Here is a 22,796-nt window from a genome sequence, read left to right as displayed (position 1 = left end):
ATATCGCATTGTGACCCAAGTATTGGGACTCGTATCGTATCGCAATAGGCATGTCAAACTCAGCCTTAGCAATGGTTAACTCTGCTTTTACCACTCAGGTCAATTTTGATTTAATTTGTTGCATTAGTTTTTTTTTAAGGTTATATTTTTTATTTTAATTTGATGTGAGTTGGTGTTGATCTGTCCCATAAAATACCCAGAAATATCTGGAAGTTTCTGCTTCTGAGGCCTTTCTAGTGATAAATCAGCTGATGATCTGAGAACAGTTGCACCAGATGATCAAAGCAAAGAAAAACCACAAAGCTTGGAAGAGAGAGGAGACGCTTTTACGGATGAAGATGTTTCTTTTTTTTTTTTTTTCTTTTTTATGTCTTTGATCTGACATCCAGCAGGGGGAGCTCTGCCTTAGAAAGGCTCTAATCAGAGAAGAGGCTTGCGAAGGACTGCCGGAGGCTACGGATGGTCTCGGCCTTGGCTTCGTCATCCGTCACGTTCCCCCGTAACGTCTCTGTGAATGTGTTGGTCAGTGACTGGGACTTGCTGCGCATCATAAAGAAAAACATTCAGAGAAGCCGATGACAGAAAATGATTCGTAAGGAGCCGGAAATGATCGGCAGTTTGGACTTACTTCAAATGAGGCAACTGTTTCTGAGCTCCAGGCCCGGAGGAGGCGGGGATGGGTCCGGGCTGGAAGGCCTGGCTGGGAGAGGTGGAGGCAGAGCGGGCTCTCTGAGGGGAGCCCTGGGCCGACTGGGACGGAGAGGCGGAAGCAGAGCGGTGTCCACCTGGAAACACAGGTTTCACTTTGCTTCATAGCGCCACCAACAGGTCAGCTTGGACATTGTAGATAACCTTACCTCGCCTGGGCTGGGAAGTCTGAAGGTTGAGAGAAAGAAGGGTTACATTGTTAATAAAGAGACAAACATGCATGAAAGCACTTCTGGAGCAGCGATGGAGCCATGAGGTGATCAATTAAAGGTCCACAGAGCTGGATAGAGGGACATCTAGTGTCCAACCTACGAACTGCAACAAGCTTCTGTCATAAAGCAGTTTATTGAAGCGCAGTAGACAAACTTTCAACCTAAAAAAGAAGAAGTTTACTTTACTTTTACTTTTTTCAAACTACATTTTACTTACTGAAGAATAGTGTACTAGTGAATACTAAGACTGGAAAATCTGGAAAAAAGATGTATTATTCAAAATGGCCTTTCCCAGTTAAACAGCAGCCAAATGGAAGCAAAGTCCCCTCAAACTTCCAGCCACTGCAGTCACCCTCACCTGCATAGTATTTTACTCTGACTCCACCATTTCACTGAATTACAGGGTCTGACCAGCAGATGGCGCTTCTCTTTAGATCTTAATGTCCACAAATCAAGACAGAAAGAATATTTTAGATGTTTAACAATGAATTGTAGGGGATCAGCCGAGGAAAGTGGGGAAAGTTAGAATGGCTACTACTGTAGCTGAAGCCTAAGTCTTATTTTAATTGGTGTACTTTTACTTATTATTGTCACAAATTACCAATACTTAAAATATCTGGTTTGAGCTATAAAAAAAAAGGTGATAAATTTCACATTATCTTAATAGAGAAAACACGTGAAGAAAAGCTGAACAGGCTGAGCTTTAAGAAGGAGTTTATTCTTCCCATAGTTCAGGGAGACAGAGAGTTTAGTGTCCAGAACCTTCAGTTATGAACAATCTCAGAATATAAGGGTAAATACTAACTCTCGGGGGGGGGGGGGGGGGGGGACTAGCACTTAATGCAATGATTTAATACAGGAAGAAAATAATGTTTATGTATGACTTGAGAATAAAAGCCGTATTCAGGATAATTCCTCAACTCCTGGTAAAGTCAAGTTAACTTAGAGAATCTGACGGAGCGTTTATTTATCCTTTAATAAGTCGCAGTGATGTCATCTCCTTCCAGTTTTCAGCTTACAGACGCCGGTATTCTCCATGGCCGCCAAAGACAAAGACAGGCGGTATTCAGCACATATACGGCGCTGAAATAATGTCCTGGAAAGACAGGAGGCCCCTTAACGCCAAAAACATCTTAAAGATCAACTACAAATCGCCAAATTTAAAAAGTTCGACCCTTGGTGTGACTAGAATCCATCTTGAATGTAAAAGTCGGGAACCGTTTTGTTCCACCGACTTAATGACTCTTTATTTTGACTTTTGAAGGCGTTTAATAAAAACTTGGATGTTAAAAACTTGGGATTGTGAAGATATATGGAACACATGGCGGACTCATTGAGACCTGGTTGTCAACAGCATGCTGGCGGCTGCATTGTGTTAGAATATTTACCTTAACTCGCCTGCAAAAAAGAATGAACTTCAGGCCTCAGGCGCATCAGTAAAAAGTCAAGTTTAAGAAAGAGAAACAACACGAAAGGATCTGCTTCTGTCTCCTTGAACCCCAGTGGGCCTCAGCAGATGGCCGCTCACACTGAGCCTGGTTCTGCTGGAGGTTTCTTCCCGTTAAAAGGGAGTTTTTCCTCTCCACTGTCGCTACAAGCATGCTAAGTGTGAGGGATTGCTGAAGAGTCAATGAGTCGATGCAATCAGCTGGTTTTCCTTAGATAGAAATCTGACTGGATGATCTGGTTGAATTATCTCTATAAATTGACCTGAGATGACATGATGTGAATTGGAGCTATAGAAATAAACTGAATAGAACTGAACTAGAGCTGCAACTAAGAGATGTATTTGCTAATCGATCATTTTAATAAACCAGGTTAAACTTCCACTTAAAGAGTTCTGGATTATATTGATGGACAAAAAAGAAAGATTTGCATCTTACAAGCAAAATGTTTGTTAGTTTTTTTACACTTCTGGTATAATTTCTGCTCTTATTCTGTCTCTATACTCCAGTTACTATTAACCCACTAATCAATTAGCGCACAAATACTTCAATAATCAATTAATCAAGATTAATTGTTTAGGAACATCCCAGTGTTTCCACAAAGACATCTTGATGATTGCAAAGACTTCTGAGGGTAAAATTGAACATTTGCATCCTGTCGCTGGACTTCAGAAGATATGAACAATCCAACAATGTGGCGGCTGTAGGACGGCTGGATCTGCTTTAGCGTTTCTAGGACCCGCTGATGGAGCAACACATTCTGCTCATCCAAAGCAACCCACTTAAATCCTCCTTTAATTGCATAAAAATTAAATCCAATTCAAGTTATACGTCAGGATCATAACAATAACATAAAATGAGGCTGAAATAAAACATTGTTTTTAAAGAGATGTTGGTCACAGTTTGTTGACCTGAAACCTGCCAGTTAAAACCAGCAACATTCTCCTAATATTTACATCTAACTGACTTCCAGTAGCATCTCATCCCTAAAGTTGCATTAGCAACCAATAGAACCGTAGTGGAAATATTTTAATTGGTATTAGTGATGTCATCTTCTACCTTGACAGCAGAGGTCTGAGACGTGACGACTCCCAGGAGCACCTTGGCCATCTTGTTCATCACCAGCTCTGTAATGAGCTGCTTGTCCTCCTCCACATGCTCCCCGATCAGAGGCATGGAGCTGTCCATCACCTGCAGGAACAGGATGAACAATCAACCTGAGATGATTAAACACAACCACTAGAGGGCTCTGTTGCATCATTTATTTATGGAAGTGACAGATTTCCATGACTCATTGAATAAAGGCCAAGATAAAGAGCAGCTTTTTCTGTTTCTCGGGTCACATGCAGCAATGTGCTGCTGAGGTCACAGGATAAAAGTTTTGCAACCCTCTGCAGGCCTGAAATCCAATTAGGAACCGGCTGGGAAACGCTCCTCTATGTTCCCATGCTGTGGTCACCAGAAAGCCCCTTAATGTGGATCGTCTCACTGACTCTGACAACCAGTGCAGATTACTACAGTAGATTTTATTTGGTATTTTCAAACATGGCCTCAGAATACCTCAAATGATTTTGATGAGTTGTTCTGATAATCTAGAATAAAACTTAAACTTATCCTGGAGGAACTAATCAAATTGGGGACTACGCTCACATCTTTTGGGACTTTCCAGTAAGGATTCCATTTTAGCATGAAATAAAAGAAGACTCGAGTTTATGCAGGGGCGGATTTAATAAAGGTGGGGCCCTAGGCAAAGATAGGATGGGGGCCCTCTGAATGGAGAAGCCAACACATAAAACAGACTCATGCTCCAGATAGAGAAATGTTAATAGAATAGACATCCATTATCTGTTCTAGGTTGTGTCCCTCTCTTCTTGTCCCTTTTCTTCTTGTTTTCCTCTCTATGTTTTGTACTCAGCTGACTTTTCATGCTGTCTCTAAAGGAATGAAAGATTTTTTCCAAGCACTAAGCTCACTTAGCTGATTGCTCCTTCCTGTGTTTCCAAAAAGGCCAAAGTAAATAACCCAGTCCTTCTTTTCACTGTAGACAAGTCATGATCTGCTTATCTGTTCTCCATTTTTCATTTGGATGAAATAATAGCTGCATGAATCATGACAGCAGACAAGATAGAGGAGAGCAGGAGGCGGGGTTACCAATCTACTCGCTCTGGAGAGCAGAGTTCGCTGCTTTTAGATGTTGTCTCCAAAGTCTCCAGTAGCAGAAAAAAGTCTCTAGATTTGGCGCAAGGAGCTTTTTGGAAATCAAAGTGCTAGAGGGGTCTGAAAAGTGGCTAAATATAGCGACTAAAGCGCTAAGTTGGCAACACTGCTCTTTGCATGGTTTGTTTTCAAATGGTTTGCTGCTGTCTGTTTGGACCTTTCTGAACATGTGCAGCAAATGGACTGATCCAATATGGTGGACACTGAAGGGGGGGGCTGAGACACACTTAATATTATCAGCGTTCTGATGGCATTTTAGCAAAAGGATTTTTATCAAAAACATCATTAATGTGCACAAATAAGGAATGGAAACAGAGTTTTATGGGGCCTCCAGGAACTTGGGGCCCTAGGCACCCTCCTAGTATTGCCTGATGGTAAATCCCCCCGAGGTTACCACTGAACCCACTGTACCATATATTAGGTTTGCATTGTTAACGCGTACGACCCATGTATGGAGGCTTTAGTTCTCGACGTGGGCGACCTGGGTTTGAATCCGGCCTGCGGTCCGTTGCCGTATGTCTCTCCCTCTGTCTCATCCCCCTTCCCCTGTCAGCCTGCTGTCAAAAAAATGAGCCACTAGTGCCGTAAAAAAAAAAAAAAAGTTTAAAATAAGATCTTAAAAACTGTTTCAATTCTCCACTACATAGTTTTTTTTTCAAAATCTTCCTCTTTGCTCAATAATGGAGTAAAATTCACTCCATAGTTTTGTTCCATTTTTGCCAAGCAAAGAGCATATTGTGTCATTAGAAATAAAAAAAAAAATATTCAGAAATTTTAGATTCATAATCCAAAAGAAAAAATAACAGTAACTTTTTCCTTTAAGATTTTTTATTCTTTTCTAGAATTGTGGTTTTTCACATTTTAGTTCTATTTTTTTTTTTTACTTTTTTTGTTGTAACTTTTTTAATATTTTAAATTTCTCTTTTTCAGATTGTTTCTCAAATTGCATTCTTTTAATTTGTGTTTTACGGATCACATTTTCAAAAAATGAATATCCAGAAGTAAAGAGAATGTGATTCGGAAAACACGAATTGCAAAGATTGATCTGAAAAAAAAGAATTTTGAAAAATAAATTATACAAATACACTATATTGCCAAAAGTATTTGCTCACCTGCCTTGACTCACATATGAGCTTAAGTGACATCCCGTTCCTAATCCATAGGGTTCAATATGACGTCGGTCCACCCTTTGCAGCTAGAACAGCTTCAACTCTTCTGGGAAGGCTGTCCACAAGGTTTAGGAGTGTGTTTATGGGAATTTTTGACCATTCTTCCAGAAGCGCATTTGTGAGGTCGCACACTGATGTTGGACGAGAAGGCCTGGCTCTCAGTCTCCGCTCTAATTCATCCCAAAGGTGTTCTATCGGGTTGAGGTCAGGACTCTGTGCAGGCCAGTCAAGTTCATCCACACCAGACTCTGTCATCCATGTCTTTATGGACCTTGCTTTGTGCACTGGTGCACAGTCATGTTGGAAGAGGAAGGGGCCAGCTCCAAACTGTTCCCACAAAGTTGGGAGCATGGAATTGTCCAAAATGTCTTGGTATGCTGAAGCATTCAGAGTTCCTTTCACTGGAACTAAGGGGCCAAGCCCAGCTCCTGAAAAACAACCCCACACCATAATCCCCCCTCCACCAAACTTTACACTTGGCACAATGCAGTCAGACAAGTACCGTTCTCCTGGCAACCGCCAAACCCAGACCCGTCCATCAGATTGCCAGATGGAGAAGCGCGATTCGTCACTCCAGAGAACGCGTCTCCACTGCTCTAGAGTCCAGTGGCGGCGTGCTTTACACCACCGCATCCGACGCTTTGCATTGCACTTGGTGATGTATGGCTTGGATGCAGCTGCTCGACCATGGAAACCCATTCCATGAAGCTCTCTGCGCACTGTTCTTGAGCTAATCTGAAGGCCACATGAAGTTTGGAGGTCTGTAGTGATTGACTCTGCAGAAAGTTGGCGACCTTTTCGCACTATGCGCGTCAGCATCCGCTGACCCCGCTCCGTCAGTTTACGTGGCCTACCACTTCGTGGCTGAGTTGCTGTCGTTCCCAAACACTTCCATTTTCTTATAATACAGCTGACAGTTGACTGTGGAATATTTAGGAGCGAGGAAATTTCACGACTGGATTTGTTGCACAGGTGGCATCCTATCACAGTTCCACGCTGGAATTCACTGAGCTCCTGAGAGCGACCCATTCTTTCACAAATGTTTGTAAAAACAGTCTGCATGCCTAGGTGCTTGAATTTATACACCTGTGGCCATGGAAGTGATTGGAACACCTGATTCCAATAATTTGGATGGGTGAGCAAATACTTTTGGCAATATAGTGTATCAAATCTAAAAAAACAAAATTAATGAAAAATTAAGTAAAATATAAAAAAAATGTTGGAAAAATAAAATTAGAGAATATAGTAAAGGGTTCTATTTCTATCTAGATTGCATTTTTTTTTATTGCAGTTTATAAATGGGGATCTTGGCCTGAAGGAATAATGGACCAAATTTAACTCCATATGTACTGCTGTCCATGAACCAGTGGACATATATATGTGAAAGCAGTGCAGCTGAACAAATGTATTTATTGTAATAAAGCTTAGAGTTCACAAACCAAAACAAATACAGTAACTTTAAAGAGTAAAGATGAATATAAATGGATTTCCGTCTCCTCCAGGCCGAGCCAGAGGTCATGTGAGGCCTCATCCCTACAGACCAAAACCAGAATCAGCAAAGAATTGCGGCCGCTGGTTCTGCTGGCACCGCGGCCGGCTGCCATGCAGATTCCCATGGAGGCGGATGAGGTGGCTGCACCGCGCCCCGGCCGCAGGCTGTAAACACAGCTCCGGGCACGGATGCATGCGCTGATCCTCTGTTGTTTACCAAGCGCAGGCCGGTCATGTGTTACAGCCTCGCTGGGCGACTTCTCACTGTGGTTTTTATTGCTGCTCTTAGAGAAATACTTTCTAAAGGAGACGGACCTTCTGTTCTCAGCATCCACAGGTTTGTTTTCTGTGTGGCTGCTGTCATGTGACGTTTAATGGCCCAAATGGAAACAGAAAACATGAAACTCTGGATGAATTACTCCTAAAGTAAAGCGCTCTGTCTAACAAACCGCTTTTATTCTCTGCAAACATTTTATAAGGATTGATTTCAAGCTTAACAGTGAAATGTTAGTTTAATCTTTTGTCCCATTAAAAGAAGGAAAATTCCCAAATTATAATATATTTAATTTAGAATCAGCTCTTCTGATAGATTCCTTCTAAAAAAACAACCTTTAAGCAGGTATTTAACATCACTTTTATAAAGAATATATTTTAATAAAACCTTTTTTAGTAGAAGCTTGAATACGTTAGTTTCTATAAAAAGTTTCACTTTGTGAATTCAGTTCATAAAATAACTAAAAGTTTTAATCTTCTAATGGACTGAATATAAACAATATATAATAGATATGTTAGATTTCTGTCATTTGTTATCCTCAGAGAAAACATTTGAAGCAGTTTACCTGATAAATCAGGATAATTTAAAGGATAAAAACGTAAAAAAAACAGCCACGTTCATTTATCCAAACCTTGGCGTTGTTAAAACATTTTATAAACTTTTATCTCTCAATTGCGTTACGTTTTGCTAAATCTGTTCTTTGCTGCATAAAATAATGGGGAAAAAAATACACTAAAACAATTGCACCTTCCTTGCTCCACAAGGTAACTTAAAGCTGGAAATTAAATATCAAAAACTTTATCTTTTTTACCTTTAAGTTGACTTTTTAAGTGTATGTGGGCCTGATTTGACTTGGTGAGTATAATGAGCAGCTAGTAGAATAATGTTTGCACTGTACATATAGTAAAACATTCACATTTAAAGCATTAGGGAGAATATTCATTCCATTGGTAATTATTTAACTACATATTGAAATGTTGGGCAAATACACTTATTTCAAGAAATGTTTACTTTATTTTACACTAAATTCTAGTCCAGTTTCTTAAGAAATCCATGTGTGAACCTTCTCTAATTTTGCTTCTAAACGTTTTAAATGGTTTCATTTCTCATTTAATCATCTCAAACCTCTTTTTCAATTTCACTAGAAATCACAGCGTTATCTGCAAAAACAATCACTGAGGTCTTCTGCCTATTAAAGAATAATTACACTAAAGGTCGTAGTGAAGCGGCTGTTCCAAACGTCACATTTCCAAATTCTCCCGAGTGGTGCCCGACTTTACACGAGTGAATAAACTGACTGTGATTGGTCGATTATCAAGGGGGAGGGATTGTTGTTGCCGGTATGTCGGAAGCATCTTGCTAACCAGTTAGCAACTTACTGCTAGCAGGTTCCCAATGGGAAATTCCATTGGGACCAAGTAGCACTAAATTGGTGACTTAGAAACGACGCTGTCAAGGAACGCTATGGACGGAGGAAACATGCAAGAGGAGGAGAGTTTAGTGTTGGAGGTCGTGGATGAGTCTCCTCCGTCATCCATTTTTTATTTAGAGGAGGAAAGCGGGGACGAAGATGTTGTGGAAGAGGACGCCAGGGCGGCAGAAGCTTGGTTTGGTGTAGAAGGCTTCCAGCCGTACATGTTTGAGCCCTTGCCTCGCTACGCTGCCAGTTCTGTTAGCTCTACGCCTGCCGAAGACACAGACGTCCTTCCCCGTGAACACTGGGACGGAACTCGATAGGAAAGGAAAGGATTCTGATTTCAACCGTTGCGTATATTAGCTGCGACATATGAATCAAGATGCTATGACCGAAAAAATTTGATTGACGGATAAGCGTTGATATATGATTGGCCGAATTTAGGTGTTCAGGCTGACGTAGAACTAACTGGTCTGAAGAAGATAATGAAAAAACAGATTTTAAGGATAATTTTTTTTTAAAAATAGAAATTTTCTAACTTTTGGGACAATATGCTCTGATAAAGAGAACATTTCTATACATGTTTAAGCCAGAATGATTTGACATTTAAATTAGACTGCCCTACCACTTTAAGAAGGAAACTTAAAACGCCGACTTTATTTTTATTTGGACACCTCGGTTTGTTTTAATTCTTAAAAAAAAGTTATTTAAATAAGGTATTAAATGGTGCAACTTGTTAATAACAGATTTGCATTATTATAAAAATTCGATTGAAGGAATGCTGGGAAAATGGTTTTGACCTGGACTTTAGGAATATTCATTGCATAAAATCAAAACACAATGTGGGCAACCTAAAGGACAAAAGTATCATTTAAATCAATCCATCACTTTTTCTGCCCATTTCCATGGTGGTGAGGGAGGGGTGTGGCGCTGAGTTTAGGCCTGTTAAGTCATGGCCGCAGAGCACCGAGCAGAGGCCTGGCAAACCCTCCTGTGGCCTGACTTCAAACAGACTGTGGTGGCAAGTGGAGCTGGGATCCACCCTGCTGATTTATTAGCATCCAGAGTCATGCAGCAGAAGGCTGGAGCTGCTGCTGGAACTCTGAGGTGTTGTTCTGCATATTCATTCTGTCTCTGAAAGGCATCCTGTTCCATGGGAAAATTCCTGGATTAGTTTAAAATAAAAGTACATCAACAGCTAAATCTGTTGGAGTTGCAGTAAGTCTCCTCAAGGATTTGAAAACGGTCCCATACAGGAAATAAACTAGCTTTGTTTTTAGTTTAGACTCATCCATCTCTTAAACGGCACACACTGTACAATTTCTTGCCCCTTTCGGGCGGATTCTCAAGTCGTACGAGAATGTTTTGGATTGGGCCGACTTTCAGCCTCAGGGTGCGTCCTGCGTTGCGTAGCATACGGGGTAACGAGGGCGAACAGCCTCTGATGACCCAGAAGAAAATTATTCCACGCCACAATGCCAGAGGGCCAATCAGGAGCTAGCTGTGGGTCTAGATACGGCTGAGGTGGAGAGGAAGTGGGGTCAGTTTGTGCGACAACGGAGGGACATGAGGTCCAAAAAGAGCGGGGATCCAGGTGGAAAAAGGGTCCCAGCGTTCTCACGCACCTCACTCTGCTAGCTGCTCCATCTTCACCAGCCGTTTTCCATAATGGCGGTCAGACAAACAAAACAAGCCGCTAAGGAACCAAACAGGAAATACGCATAGAGTAGAGCGGATGTAGATCTGACCAATCAGAGTCGTCCTGTCTGCGGTCACCTACAATTTTAGAGAGGTGCAGCAGTGTCTGCGGAAGAGGGCGGGGCATATCTACGGTAACTGCGACACACACACAGACAAGGAAGAGGAGTATAAATTTTTATGGCCTTTTATGGCCCTGATACCTGCCTGTGCAGTATCGGCTGATTAACCTGACAACAGCCAGATGCATGTCTCGCTCCGCCTAGCTCAGTAGGCGGAGCGAGACATGCATCTGGCTGTTGTCAGGTTATCGGCTGATACCATCTGTTTGAAATTGATGTGTGTGTATAAATAAAGAACTGCTTCCTACCTGGATGTAACATACAGGTGCTGGTCATAAAATTAGAATATCATGAAAAAGTAGATTGATTTCAGTAATTCCATTTAAAAAGTGAAACTTGTATATTATATTCATACATTACATACAAACTCATATATTTCAGATGTTTATTTTGTTTAATTTTGATGATTACAAATGACAACAAATGAAAATCTCAAATTCATCATATCAGAAAATTAGAATATTACTGAAGACCAATAAAAACAAAGGATTTATAGAAATGTTGGCCAACTGAAAAGTATGAACATGAAAAGTATGAGCATGTACAGCACTCAGTATTTAGTTGGGCCTCCTTTGGCCTGTATTACTGCAGCAATGCGGCGTGGCATGGAGTCGATCAGTCTGTGGCACTGCTCAGGTGTTATGATAGCCCAGGTTGCTCTAATAGCGGCTTTTAGCTCTTCTGAATTGTTGGGTCTGGTGTATTGCATCTTCTTCTTCACAATACCCCATAGATTTTCTATGGGGTTAAGGTCAGGAGAGTTTGCTGGCCAATTAAGAACAGGGATACCATGGTCCTTCAACCAGGTACTGGTAGCTTTGGCACTGTGTGCAGGTGCCAAGTCCTGTTGGAAAATGAAATCTGCATCTCCAAAAAGTTGGTCAGCTGCAGGAAGCATGAAGTGCTCTAAAACTTCCTGGTATGTGGCTGCGTTGACCCTGGACCTCAGAAAACACAATGGACCAACACCAGCAGATGACATGGCACCCCAAACCATCACTGACTGTGGAAACTTTACACTGGACTTCAAGCAACGTGGATGAAGTGCCTCTCTTCTTTTCCTCCAGACTCTGGGACCTTGATTTCCAAAGGAAATGCAAAATTTACTTTCATCAGAGAACATGACTTTGGACCACTCACCAGCAGTCCAGTCCTGTTTCTCTTTAGCCCAGGCAAGACGCTTCTGACGCTGTCTGTGGTTCAAGAGTGGCTTGACACAAGGAATGCGACAGCAGAAACCCATGTCTTTCATACGTCTGTGTGTGGTGGTTCTTGAAGCACTCACTCCAGCTGCAGTCCACTCTTTGTGAATCTCCCCCACATTTTTGAATGGGTTTTGTTTCACAATCCTCTCCAGGGTGCGGTTATCTCTCCTGCTTGTACACTTTTTTCGACCACATCTTTTCCTTCCCTTCGCCTCTCTATTAATGTGCTTGGACACTGAGCTCTGTGAACAGCCAGCCTCTTTAGCGATGACCTCTTGTGTCTTGCCCTCCTTGTGCAAGGTGTCAATGGTCGTCTTTTGGACAACTGTCAAGTCAGCAGTCTTCCCCATGATTGTGTAGCCTATAGAACTAGACTGAAAGACCATTTAAAGGCTTTTGCAGGTGGTTTGAGTTAATTAGCTGATTAGAGTGTGGCACCAGGGGCCATCAATTTTGAACCTTTTCACAATATTCTAATTTTCTGATATGATGAATTTGAGATTTTCATTTGTTGTCATTTGTAATCATCAAAATTAAACAAAATAAACATCTGAAATATATGAGTTTGTATGTAATGTATGAATATAATATACAAGTTTCACTTTTTAAATGGAATTACTGAAATCAATCTACTTTTTCATGATATTCTAATTTTATGACCAGCACCTGTAATTGCCATCATGGCTTCGTCAAGCTGCTGCCTTCCTTTGTGAAGCAGGAAATAGACTAACACATAGTGAATCCAGTAGAACTTTTATTGCCTACCTGGAATGGGTGACAATAGTTGAAGAAACGTTTGGCTCTAAAATGGTATCGGTGCTCTACTGGTTGGTACTCACTGATACCGATACCACCATTTTAGTGCTGGATCGGGGCCCCGCCCCATACTGGGATCAGTGCAACTAAATCCTGCTGTTGAAGCAGAGCCACGAGCTGCTTTACCAGAACCTCATGCACTGAGCATGTGCAAACAAGGGAGTTCTTCTTCTTCTTGATAAACGAGTCAAAGTAGCGTCATCCCTCCACACTGAGTCCCACCTGGTTTTTAGACATACAGTGTGAGAACAAACACTGTGAGCTGTGAACTCATACAGTTTGAGCTGTAGCTGCGTGCAACAATTGAAAAAAAGTGTACCATGTATGCCCGACACTCTGCAGAATCTGTTAGTTCAATCTCTAACGTTCTGCTCTCTCTGCTTTTTCTCATGGTAGCTTCATCTGGTCTGTCCCTGTTTGGCTGTGACTCCATCCTGGAGAGAAATATCAGCTGTGCTGCTGCCATCAACACCTTTGTTTCTAGATGTTGGAGCTTGGCCTGTTTTCCAGCGTAGTCCTGTTTCTCTGACTGTGACTAACTGGATGTGCTCTCTTCATCCTCTGACATGGGAGCTGGCTCGGAGCTCGTCTGCCTGGCTGTGTGTTTCCTGGACGGGGCCGCCTGTGGAGCTGGTTGACAGTTGCCTTTTGTATCTATGCTTCTTTTTCTATGTCTGCTTCTGTCTCCTTGAACCCCAGTGGGCCTCAGCAGATGGCCGCTCACACTGAGCCTGGTTCTGCTGGAGGTTTCTTCCTGTTAAAAGGGAGTTTTTCCTCTCCACTGTCGCTGCAAGCATGCTTAGTGTGAGGGATTGCTGAAGAGTCAATGAGTCAATGCAATCAGCTGGTTTTCCTTAGATAGAAAACTTTGAATCAATCTGACTGGATGATCTGCTGAACTAGAAAGTGACCTGAGATGACATAATGTGAATTGGAGCTATAGAAATAAACTGAATAGAAATAAATAAAATTTTTATTATTTAATTTAAAATGTTCTCCATAGCAGCTAGCAAAAAACATTACTGTTGGTAAAGTTAATTACTCAGCGATGAAAACTTCTAATTTTTTATTTATTCAGCTGTAGATTATTTTTTTATTTGATATTTTTATTTTATTACAGATTTCTTTTCTCGTTAAGCCTCTAAATGTGTTCTTCTCCATGAGCCTCCATAGATTATAAGCCTGTTTTATGTGATAAGAAAAGCTGCAGATGCATGCAGTAAAAGACTCCCTTTGGGATGATCAGTGTGTAATTTCATTTATTCTGCCAAGGTTTTCCTTGTTAGGCCACTTTACTTCTTCATTATAGAAATAAGTGAGATAGATTAGATGATTGGAGCATTTTGTTCTGGGAAGGTTGGTCCCAGAGGTTTTACCCGGTTAATAAGTCCTGCTTTGGATGCTGTTCTGACCTCCATGATGAGTCTGTGATGAGCTCCAGGGAAAGGTTATTATGTTTTCTCCATTTATGGATAATGGCTCCAACCAGCGGCTCCCTCATGTCCAAACGCCTTAGAAAAGTATCCTTTACAGCTTTTTTCTATTATTGAATTCCTTCAAATAAAGACTTGCTGTGTTGCTTTACTTCCTGTTGCCCGGTTCCACTGAGGTGCTTCCTCTACATGTCTGCCAGGAATCTCTGTGTGACGAGTATAACTCAATGAAAGTACAAATTTAATCAGCTGAGCCTTATTTTCCCCAATCAAATAAATCTTTATCTAAAATCTGCCTTTTGTATTTAGTCGTATTAAACTAACCTGCTGGCAGAAAGCAGCTCTTCTCACAAAGATTCAGGGAGCAAAGTGGCTGCAAAGGATCCAGCTGTCATTAACCTGGACTGTTTTTCAAATCCTCTGTCCTTACAGGGATTCCTGGAAGTCTTAATTAAAACTCATTTCATTAGGAGCTCATTAGAAGGTGGACTGTTTGAATCATGGAGGACCTGCTGCTTCGGCATTAAAGGAATAGTACACCCAAAACTTGATTAGCCTTAATTTTCTACTCACCCCCATGCTGAACAACACTCTGGAGTACTTTTTTGATATCTCAAATGCATCTGGAGATCTGGGAGGCTTCTTGCTGTCTGCTGACATTCAAATAATGGAGGTCTATGGCGCCCAAGGCAGAAAGGTCCATAAAAGTCCACAAAAAACGTGTCAATATTCCTCCATACTGCTCGTCCAATGTATTCCAAGTGTCCTAAGTGGGTAGCATCCGAAACGGAGTCATTTAGAATGTTTTAGAGCATAAACAGTAGTGTATAGGATTTCCTAAAAGCGCGATCACGACGCTACGGAAGCCGGCAGACCAAACCAGATGAAAGTGCGCATTCAGCTCGGCAAAGAACTCATGCTCTTCCTCAACACTGAAGTCCTCAGACATTTTTCTTTCGTTGTTTGTTTCTTTGCACAGGTAAACAGCACATTTCTTCTTCTACGCTTGCATTATCGGCAGAGCAGACGCTGAATGCGCACTTTCATCTGCTTTGGTCTGCCGCGGTTTCCGTAGACTCGTGAACGCGCTTTTAGGAAATCCTATACACTACTGTTTATGCCCTAAAAACATTCTAAATGACTTTGTTTCGAGTAAATTATGGACGCTACCCACTCAGGACACTTGGAATACATTGGACGAGCAGTATGGAGGAATATTGACACGTTTTTTGTGGACTTTTATGGACCTTTCTGTCTCGGGCGCCATAGACCTCCATTATTTGAATGTCAGCAGACAGCAAGAAGCCTCCCAGATCTCCAGATGCATTTGAGATATCAAAAAACTACTCCAGAGTGTTGTTCAGTATGGGGGTGAGTAGAAAATGAAGGCTAATCATGTTTTGGGTGTACTATTCCTTTAAATAAAGGCTGAAAAACAGAAGCTGGTTGAAGCATCTGCAGGAAACAAAGTTTATCTCTTATGGTCGCTGCTTGGTTTGGTCTCTGCTGAGTCAAAAGACTTTTTAGAATATAAAATAAAAAACGCCATCACTTAAAAATCATTACTGCACTGTAAAATAAAAAATAATACATTCTAAATTCTTTAGAGTTTGCTCATCTTCTTATATTAAACAGCTACTGTCTGTTTGTTTGTTTTTAAATAAGCCTATTTCCTCTGATCTGAGCAGGTAATAAAAATGTTCCATATAAGCAGAAAAAAACTACACTCATATTTTAAGTGTATAATATTTAATAATCTTATTATAAAGCCAAAAATATGAATTCCATTTGCAGATTATCATTTTAACCTGCTTGAATTCAAAGCAACTAGACTTTTTTTAATGGGATCCACGATTTCTTGTAACAGCAGATTTTATTTGAGTAATATTGTAAATTAAATACATAAAAAATACAGTAAGCTGTTAGTTTTGTTGCCAAACAGACGTAGCTTTGCAGGCATTCTGGGTAAAAACGATGTAGGCGCTGCAGAGCTCAATCCAGCCCAAACAGCAATGAATAATGTTAAAAACGATGAGAATGTAGAAATAATGATAAAATGACCAAAGGAAGATGCTAACCCAGGTATAGAGCTATGCTAAAGAGTTCCAGTTTCTAACTGAGGCTGTTTACTGTTAACATTTATTAGAACAATGTGTTAAAATTACTGATAGATGCTTCAGTCTCACTTTAAAGAGTTTATTATCTTTAGATTTGATTTCAATTTCACGTTAGCGTCTGCTAATGATGTTAGCTCTGGCTAATATGGTAAACAGTCGATCAGTGTTTCAACAGATGTGTCATGCGGGGGGGGATTTACCTCTAGGCAATACTAGACAGTTGCTTAGGGACCCAAGTTCCTGGGGGCCCCATAAAACTCTGTTTCCATGTATGGTTAATACAACTATTCCTTATTTTTGCACATTAATTATGTTTCTGATAAAAAACCTTTGGCTAAAATGCCATCAGAACGCTGATAATATTAAGTGTGTCTCAGCCCCAAATTTCCTAATTCCACCCCTGGTCTCATGTATACGTTTTTAGACGTAGAGCGTGAGCGGGTAGATCACATCAGAGCATCGGGTCACAGTGTGAGAACAAACATCGTGAGCTGAGAACGTTTAAACCCTGCGTTTTCGTCATACAATTTGGGCTGTAGCTGCAACGATTGAAACAATTGTACAGCGTAGGCCCGGATTTAGACTTAGACTTAGACTTCTTTATTTGTCATTTTGTATGCACAGGGTGCATACAGAACGAAATTGCGTTACATACAGCTTATGAACGTTGCATTGATATTTCAAATGGCACGAGTTATAGAAAAATACAAAAAGTGCAGCAGTGGTCAAAGTGTGAACAGTGCAGAGGATAAGAGACAGTGTGCAAGTTGCAGTGGTTCAGTGCAAAATGGCATTTGTGCAAAAAATGCGTTATTGAAAAATACAATGAGATGAACAATTTAAAGGGCTAAAAGTTAAAAGTTCAGCAGCATTTGATGCCCGATAATGTGCAATAGGTGCAGAGTTCGGATTGTGGATCAAAGGTTCAACAGTCTGATGGCAGTGGGGAAGAAGCTGTTGCACAACCTGGTGGATCTGCAGCGGATGCTGCAGAACCTCTTTCCAGAGGGCAGCAGGGAGAACAGTCCATGGTGGGGGTGTGAGGGGTCTTTGATGATATTACGGGCTCGGGACACACAGCGCTGTGATGAAATGTCCTTAATGGAGGGAAGAGGAGCCCCAATGATTCCTTCCGCTGTCCTCACCACCCTCCTCACATTCTTCCAGTCAGAAGCTCTGCAGCCTCCACACCACAGAGAGAGACAGCTGGTCAGAACGCTCTCTATGGTGCTTCTGTAGAAGGTTGTGAGGATGGGCGGGGGCAGGCGGGCTCTCCTCATCCTCCGCAGAAAGTACAAGCGCTTCTGTGCCCTCTTCACTAGAGATGAAGTGTTTACAGTCCAGGTGAGGTTGTCCGTGATGTGCACCCCCAGGAACTTTGTGCTGCTGACCACCTCCACAGCTGAGCTGTTGATGAGCAGTGGAGCATGGTGGGGGCGGTTTTTCCTGAAGTCGACGATGATCTCCTTCGTCTTCTCCACGTTCAGGATCAGACTGTTTTCACTGCACCAGTCCACCAGCTGCTCCACCTCCTCTCTGTAGTCCCGGTCGTTGTCGTCCCTGATGAGGCCCACCACCGTGGTGTCGTCCGCAAACTTCACGATGTGATTGGTGGTGAACCTGGGGACGCAGTCATATGTCATCAGGGTGAACAGCAGGGGGCTCAGGACGCAGCCCTGAGGGGAGCCCGTGCTGAGGGTGATGACATCAGAGGTGTTCTGACCGACCCGGACTGACTGAGGTCTGTTGGTGAGGAAGTCCAGCAGCCAGTTTCGAAGGGGTGTGTTGAAGCCCAGATGTTCCAGCTTTCCCACCAGGTGCTGTGGGATGATGGTGTTAAACGCTGAACTGAAGTCCAGGAACAGCATCCGCAGCATCCGCACTAGGTATGTCCAAAGTTGGTCCTGGAGGGCCGCTGTCCTGCAGGTTTAACAGCTGATTCTGATTATTGCAGTTCAGCAGAAGCCTGTTCATCAGCTATCAATAGAAATCAGCTGCTGGAGCAAGAAAACCTCTAAAACCTGCAGGACAGCGGCCCCTACAGGACCATCTTTGAACATGCATGGTCAACCTAGCGTGCTCTGTGCAGATGACCTCCATGAGTGGAAATTTCCACAGCGAATGGGCTCAAAGGCGTAAGAAATGTGGTATAGACGTTGCAGTGTCCTTTCAGCTTCGTCTTCCATCAAACCTAAAACTAAACTTTTACGGTTAAGAGGTGCAGCTGGTTTTATCTCTGTATTCAACTTCTAGCTGAACCGTCCACCAACCCTGTGATGTCATCACCTGGACTACTGCAACACGACCTATAAAATAAAGCTCCATTTTTTTTTCTTTTAATGCATCATTAATTGAATAGGAAAATTATACATATTTAAACCAACATGTTCGAATAGTTTTGGACCCTTTGGAAAAATGTATTTTTAGATCGATTTTTTGCAGTGTACAGTAAGCCGTCTTTAACCGAAGCGTCTGCCTGACGGACAAATAAGGATCTCCATTAGATTTAGTTTTAGGGTTTTGCTGCTGATGGAAGGTAATTATCCACAGATCTGAGTCCGACATTTGAAGCCAGGAATCAGATTAAAGTAGTAAAGTTGAAATTAGCAGTAAGTCAGATTAATGTCACTGCTGTTTATGGTTCAATGTGACTCTGCAGCACAAAGTGCTTCTAGACTCATCCTCATCTATGTGTCATTTCAATGTGTGTCAGATGGATGAAATATTAAATAACCTGGGAACCTATCTGGATTACATCAAGCAGTGGGGGGGGTATATGCCAAATGACATCACCATCTTTATTAGGTGCCACCAACCAGATCTCAGCTTTAGTTCATGAAGTGCTGCTGAGCAGCTCGTAACTTTTTATGACGGATAATTTCGGTGTCTGTTTTCTCCAACCAACAAAAACAAAAAGCACAGACCTCCAGACTGATGCAGCAGCCAGCGTCCTGCAGCCTGCATCATTGCATCAGGTAGGGGGAAGCAGCGCGACTTAACTGCGTAATCTCTTTCTCTCGTCCAAACTCTGACACAACGCTTCTCCAGGGAGCTGTGAGATATTCGCTGAGATAGCAGGAGGTTTACTTTCTACACAGCTGACCTCACCGGGCAGCAGATAGAGAGCGGGGTGACGTGGTGCTTTCAGGCTAAATATGGCCGACCAGGACCTCAAGGAGGAAGGACTCGTTCTAAAAACAACAGAGCTGATTACACAGGATCCAGCTGGATTCTGTTCCATTAATGCTGCAATTAGAACACCTTGTTTAATGGAAATAAATTTAAAAAAGGGAATTCGGGTCGTCCTTGATTTTACTTTGTAAAATAGACCTAAATTAAGTTTTTCCCTCCCTAAATATAGTGAGCATACCAAACTAATGAGTTAAATGTTAAGAAAATAGAAGCATTCAGATCATTTGTTTTCTGTTTGCTTAAATTGAAAGGATGATGAATGATTTTAGTTATCTTTATATGAATTAAAATCTGTTATTTGAATAAAACCAAACCTGCCTACATTCAGGATTAAAACACAATTTCACGAATTAATCTGACCAAAAAAAAAAAAAGTAAAAAAAACACTACATTAGCATACAGTAACTATTCAATATTAAGTATTTTATTTAAATAAATTCCTTATCTTTAGTTTTTTCAAAATGTCTTCTTGTTAAATTACAATTTCAGCTGTTTATGTTCAGCATAAGACTGTATTTTTAGGAGTAATCTGATTATAAAACAGCTGTTTCATTTCCTAGATGTGTTTAGCTCCTCTAATCAGAAGTTGCTTCTGCTGTTTTCCTGCGGGAGAAACATCCAACCACATTTATTGAGTCACTTTAATTCTGGTTAGAAGTGTTTGTCTACAGACATGCAGCTACAAGTCAAAACTAAAAGCTTTACTGTAGTTATAAACACAGCAGGTTGTGTTAAACCGCCGCTGCTGTTTTCATTGAGCCGACTGTTTGGTCTACAGACTAATTATTCTCTCAAGGCTTTCTTGATCATACGCCACCGACTGTGGTTACGCCCATGTCTGCTGTTTTTGGCCTCGGCCTGACTGGTCACTTTCCTTCTTGTTGATATGATCAAAAGAAACAAACCAAATCCAAGAAGACGTTTCCACCACACTGACTTTGTTTTTCAGTAAACTGACCAAATGTATCCAAACTTACACAACATAGAATGCTGTGGTGTTTTAGACCCAAACAGCTTTCTGTAGGTTTTCCTTTGAGTCAGATTATAGAACAAATATCACTTTAAGACCAAGCTACGCAGAGTTCAAACAAAAAGAACATTTTAAAAGATTATTTGATTTAAAAACACAAAAAAGTAGTCAAACAAAACTTTACCCTCTGTAAAAGGGTTAAATTCAGGGTTTTTACAGGAATGAGTAACTCTAATGCAGGGGTGCCCAACCTTTTTTAAACCAAGATCTACTTTTGAATTTGATGGCATGCCGAGATCTACCAAGCCAAACACAAGGGATGGGCAGTATTTGTTTTTTATTTGCACAGGTGGAGAATAAACAGTAAGTCCAACAAACGGGGAAACGATCAATTGTGTCAAAAAATAGGTTGCAAAAACAGAACTTAACAATATTAAACTTCACACGATATCACTCACTCACTCACTCACTCACTCACACTATAGAAAAGAGCAGTCAAGATCTCCAGACAAAGGCTGTGCAGTCAAAACATCTAAATAGAACAATTGATACACACACACAGGGCAGTAGAGAGAAAACAAAAAAACGTTAGAACTGTAAATTTACAGTCATATGTTTATATCACTGTTTATATATATATATATATATATATAAATATCTTACTACTTTTCAAGGCTGCACTTTAAAAAAAGATGAAATTGTCCAGAGAGCTGTTCCAAACTAAATTTATTTTTGTGTTACACTTGTGTAAACCAAATGAGAAATAAAAATCTGTCTAAGATGACTTTAAAGCAGGAAGAAGGAGAAGGGAAGTCCACTATTTCAGGATGATAAACTTCAGTGGGCGTTGCCATTGGCAGAGAAACTGGCAGATGGATTAAAATTCAACCGGAAAACAGATAAAAATAGGAAAATACTAAGTACAAACTATGTGGATGTGAAGATGTAACATGCAGCAGAATGGGTTGTTGACTGTTTCTTTAATTTCGGGCAAAAGCTCCTGTGGTGTTATGAGCCGGAAAGCTCTTGAACTCCAATACCCAGCATGCAATGGGGCGCGTGGCGTCACAGGTTGGAGGCTAGAGCGGAGTTCTGAATGTAGCTTGCTACTGAAAGGTTCTGTGGAAGCTTGGAAATAAATATACAGAACAAGTTTACATGCCCCGTCTGTTCTATATAGAATCGAAGAACAACAAAGTTCCAAAAATCTTTGGAAGAATCTGCCGCGGCTCAGCCGCCTGACGTCGGTGTGCAGCAGCAGGTCAGGGTGGTCTGCACCTGCCTCCTCGAGCTGGGCATGGAATAAACGCCTCTGAAAACTCCCGGCCCGAACAGGGCAAGCGATCTTCATCGCAACGTCCATGACATGCTTCATATTTAAAATACTGCTGCACAGCTGTTGCTGAATGATGCAGTGGTTGCTCCAAAAATCCGGGAAAGTTTCAGACAGCTTGAACAGAGCAACGAATCCCGCAGTGCGCCCAACCATAGATGGAGCCCCTTCAGTTGTGATAGATGTCATTATCTCATTATCTCTGCAGATTCCTCTTCGCGCTTTAGAGTCCATAGTAACACCCTAGCAACCGTGGCAAACCATGCCGAGCAATCAGCATGCATGTTTTTTTGGCATAGCCATAAATAGGTCTACATTGTAAAACTTCTCGCGATCGACTGAAACTCCGCCCACGATCGACTGGTAGATCGCGATCGATTGGTTGGGCACCCCTGCTCTAATGTAAGGCTTTTAATGCTCTTTGCCGTGTTTTATAAAACACGGCAAAATCCTCGTCATCTTTACCATTGACAGACTGCAGCAATGTCCCGAATTCCTCGTTTTCCAGACACTTTTGATGAAATTAGCATTTTCCCATTCTATAGCTTTTTCTCCACCTCGAGCTTTTTTTCCGAAAATACGGCTTTACGATCAACCAAAAGTAGTTCAGCGCAAACACGCAGAACCAGTTATATCTGATATAATACATCTTACAAAATTGTTTTTAGAAACGTTCTTTTTTTTTATTAAATTAAGCATTTTAAATTCCACGGTAATCACATTTAATTTTAATATATAAATGACTATGAAAGTTCCAGTAGATTTCTTTCGTAAAAAGAGTGAAGAGCAAAAGTTCTTGTTTTGGGGCGACACGGTTGTCAGGTGCAGGGGTTAGCCCTGTACTCGGAGGGTTGTCGGTTTGAGACCCGGCTCTGGCTTTCTGTGCTCTTGTGTCCTTGGGCAAGACATTTCACTTGCATTGTCTACAGATGGCGCCAGCGTACGGCAGCTTGGCTTCTGTCAGTGAGCCCCAGTGCAGC

At 41.4% G+C, this 22,796-nt stretch overlaps 1 protein-coding gene across 1 annotated transcript in view; it reads right to left on the bottom strand.

Moving 5' to 3' along the window:
- Positions 1-273: 273 nt before the first annotated feature.
- The window catches only part of LOC119793251 (synapsin-3-like), a 152,415-nt gene continuing 129,892 nt past the window's right edge, over positions 274-22,796 (bottom strand). Inside the window, exons 11-14 of the mRNA XM_038300325.1 lie at positions 3,425-3,556; positions 858-876; positions 629-785; positions 274-540 (exon numbers count right to left, since the gene is read on the bottom strand). Coding sequence (XP_038156253.1) covers positions 417-540; positions 629-785; positions 858-876; positions 3,425-3,556 — 432 coding nt within the window. The 3' untranslated portion in view covers positions 274-416. The remainder of the gene's footprint in view (positions 541-628; positions 786-857; positions 877-3,424; positions 3,557-22,796) is intronic.

The sequence above is a fragment of the Cyprinodon tularosa genome, unplaced genomic scaffold (genome assembly GCF_016077235.1).
Source record: "Cyprinodon tularosa strain WSP-4 unplaced genomic scaffold, ASM1607723v1 ctg447, whole genome shotgun sequence".
Taxonomy (NCBI): domain Eukaryota; kingdom Metazoa; phylum Chordata; class Actinopteri; order Cyprinodontiformes; family Cyprinodontidae; genus Cyprinodon; species Cyprinodon tularosa.
Note: the sequence above shows the minus strand (reverse complement) of the source record. Positions and strands in the feature narration are given on the sequence as shown.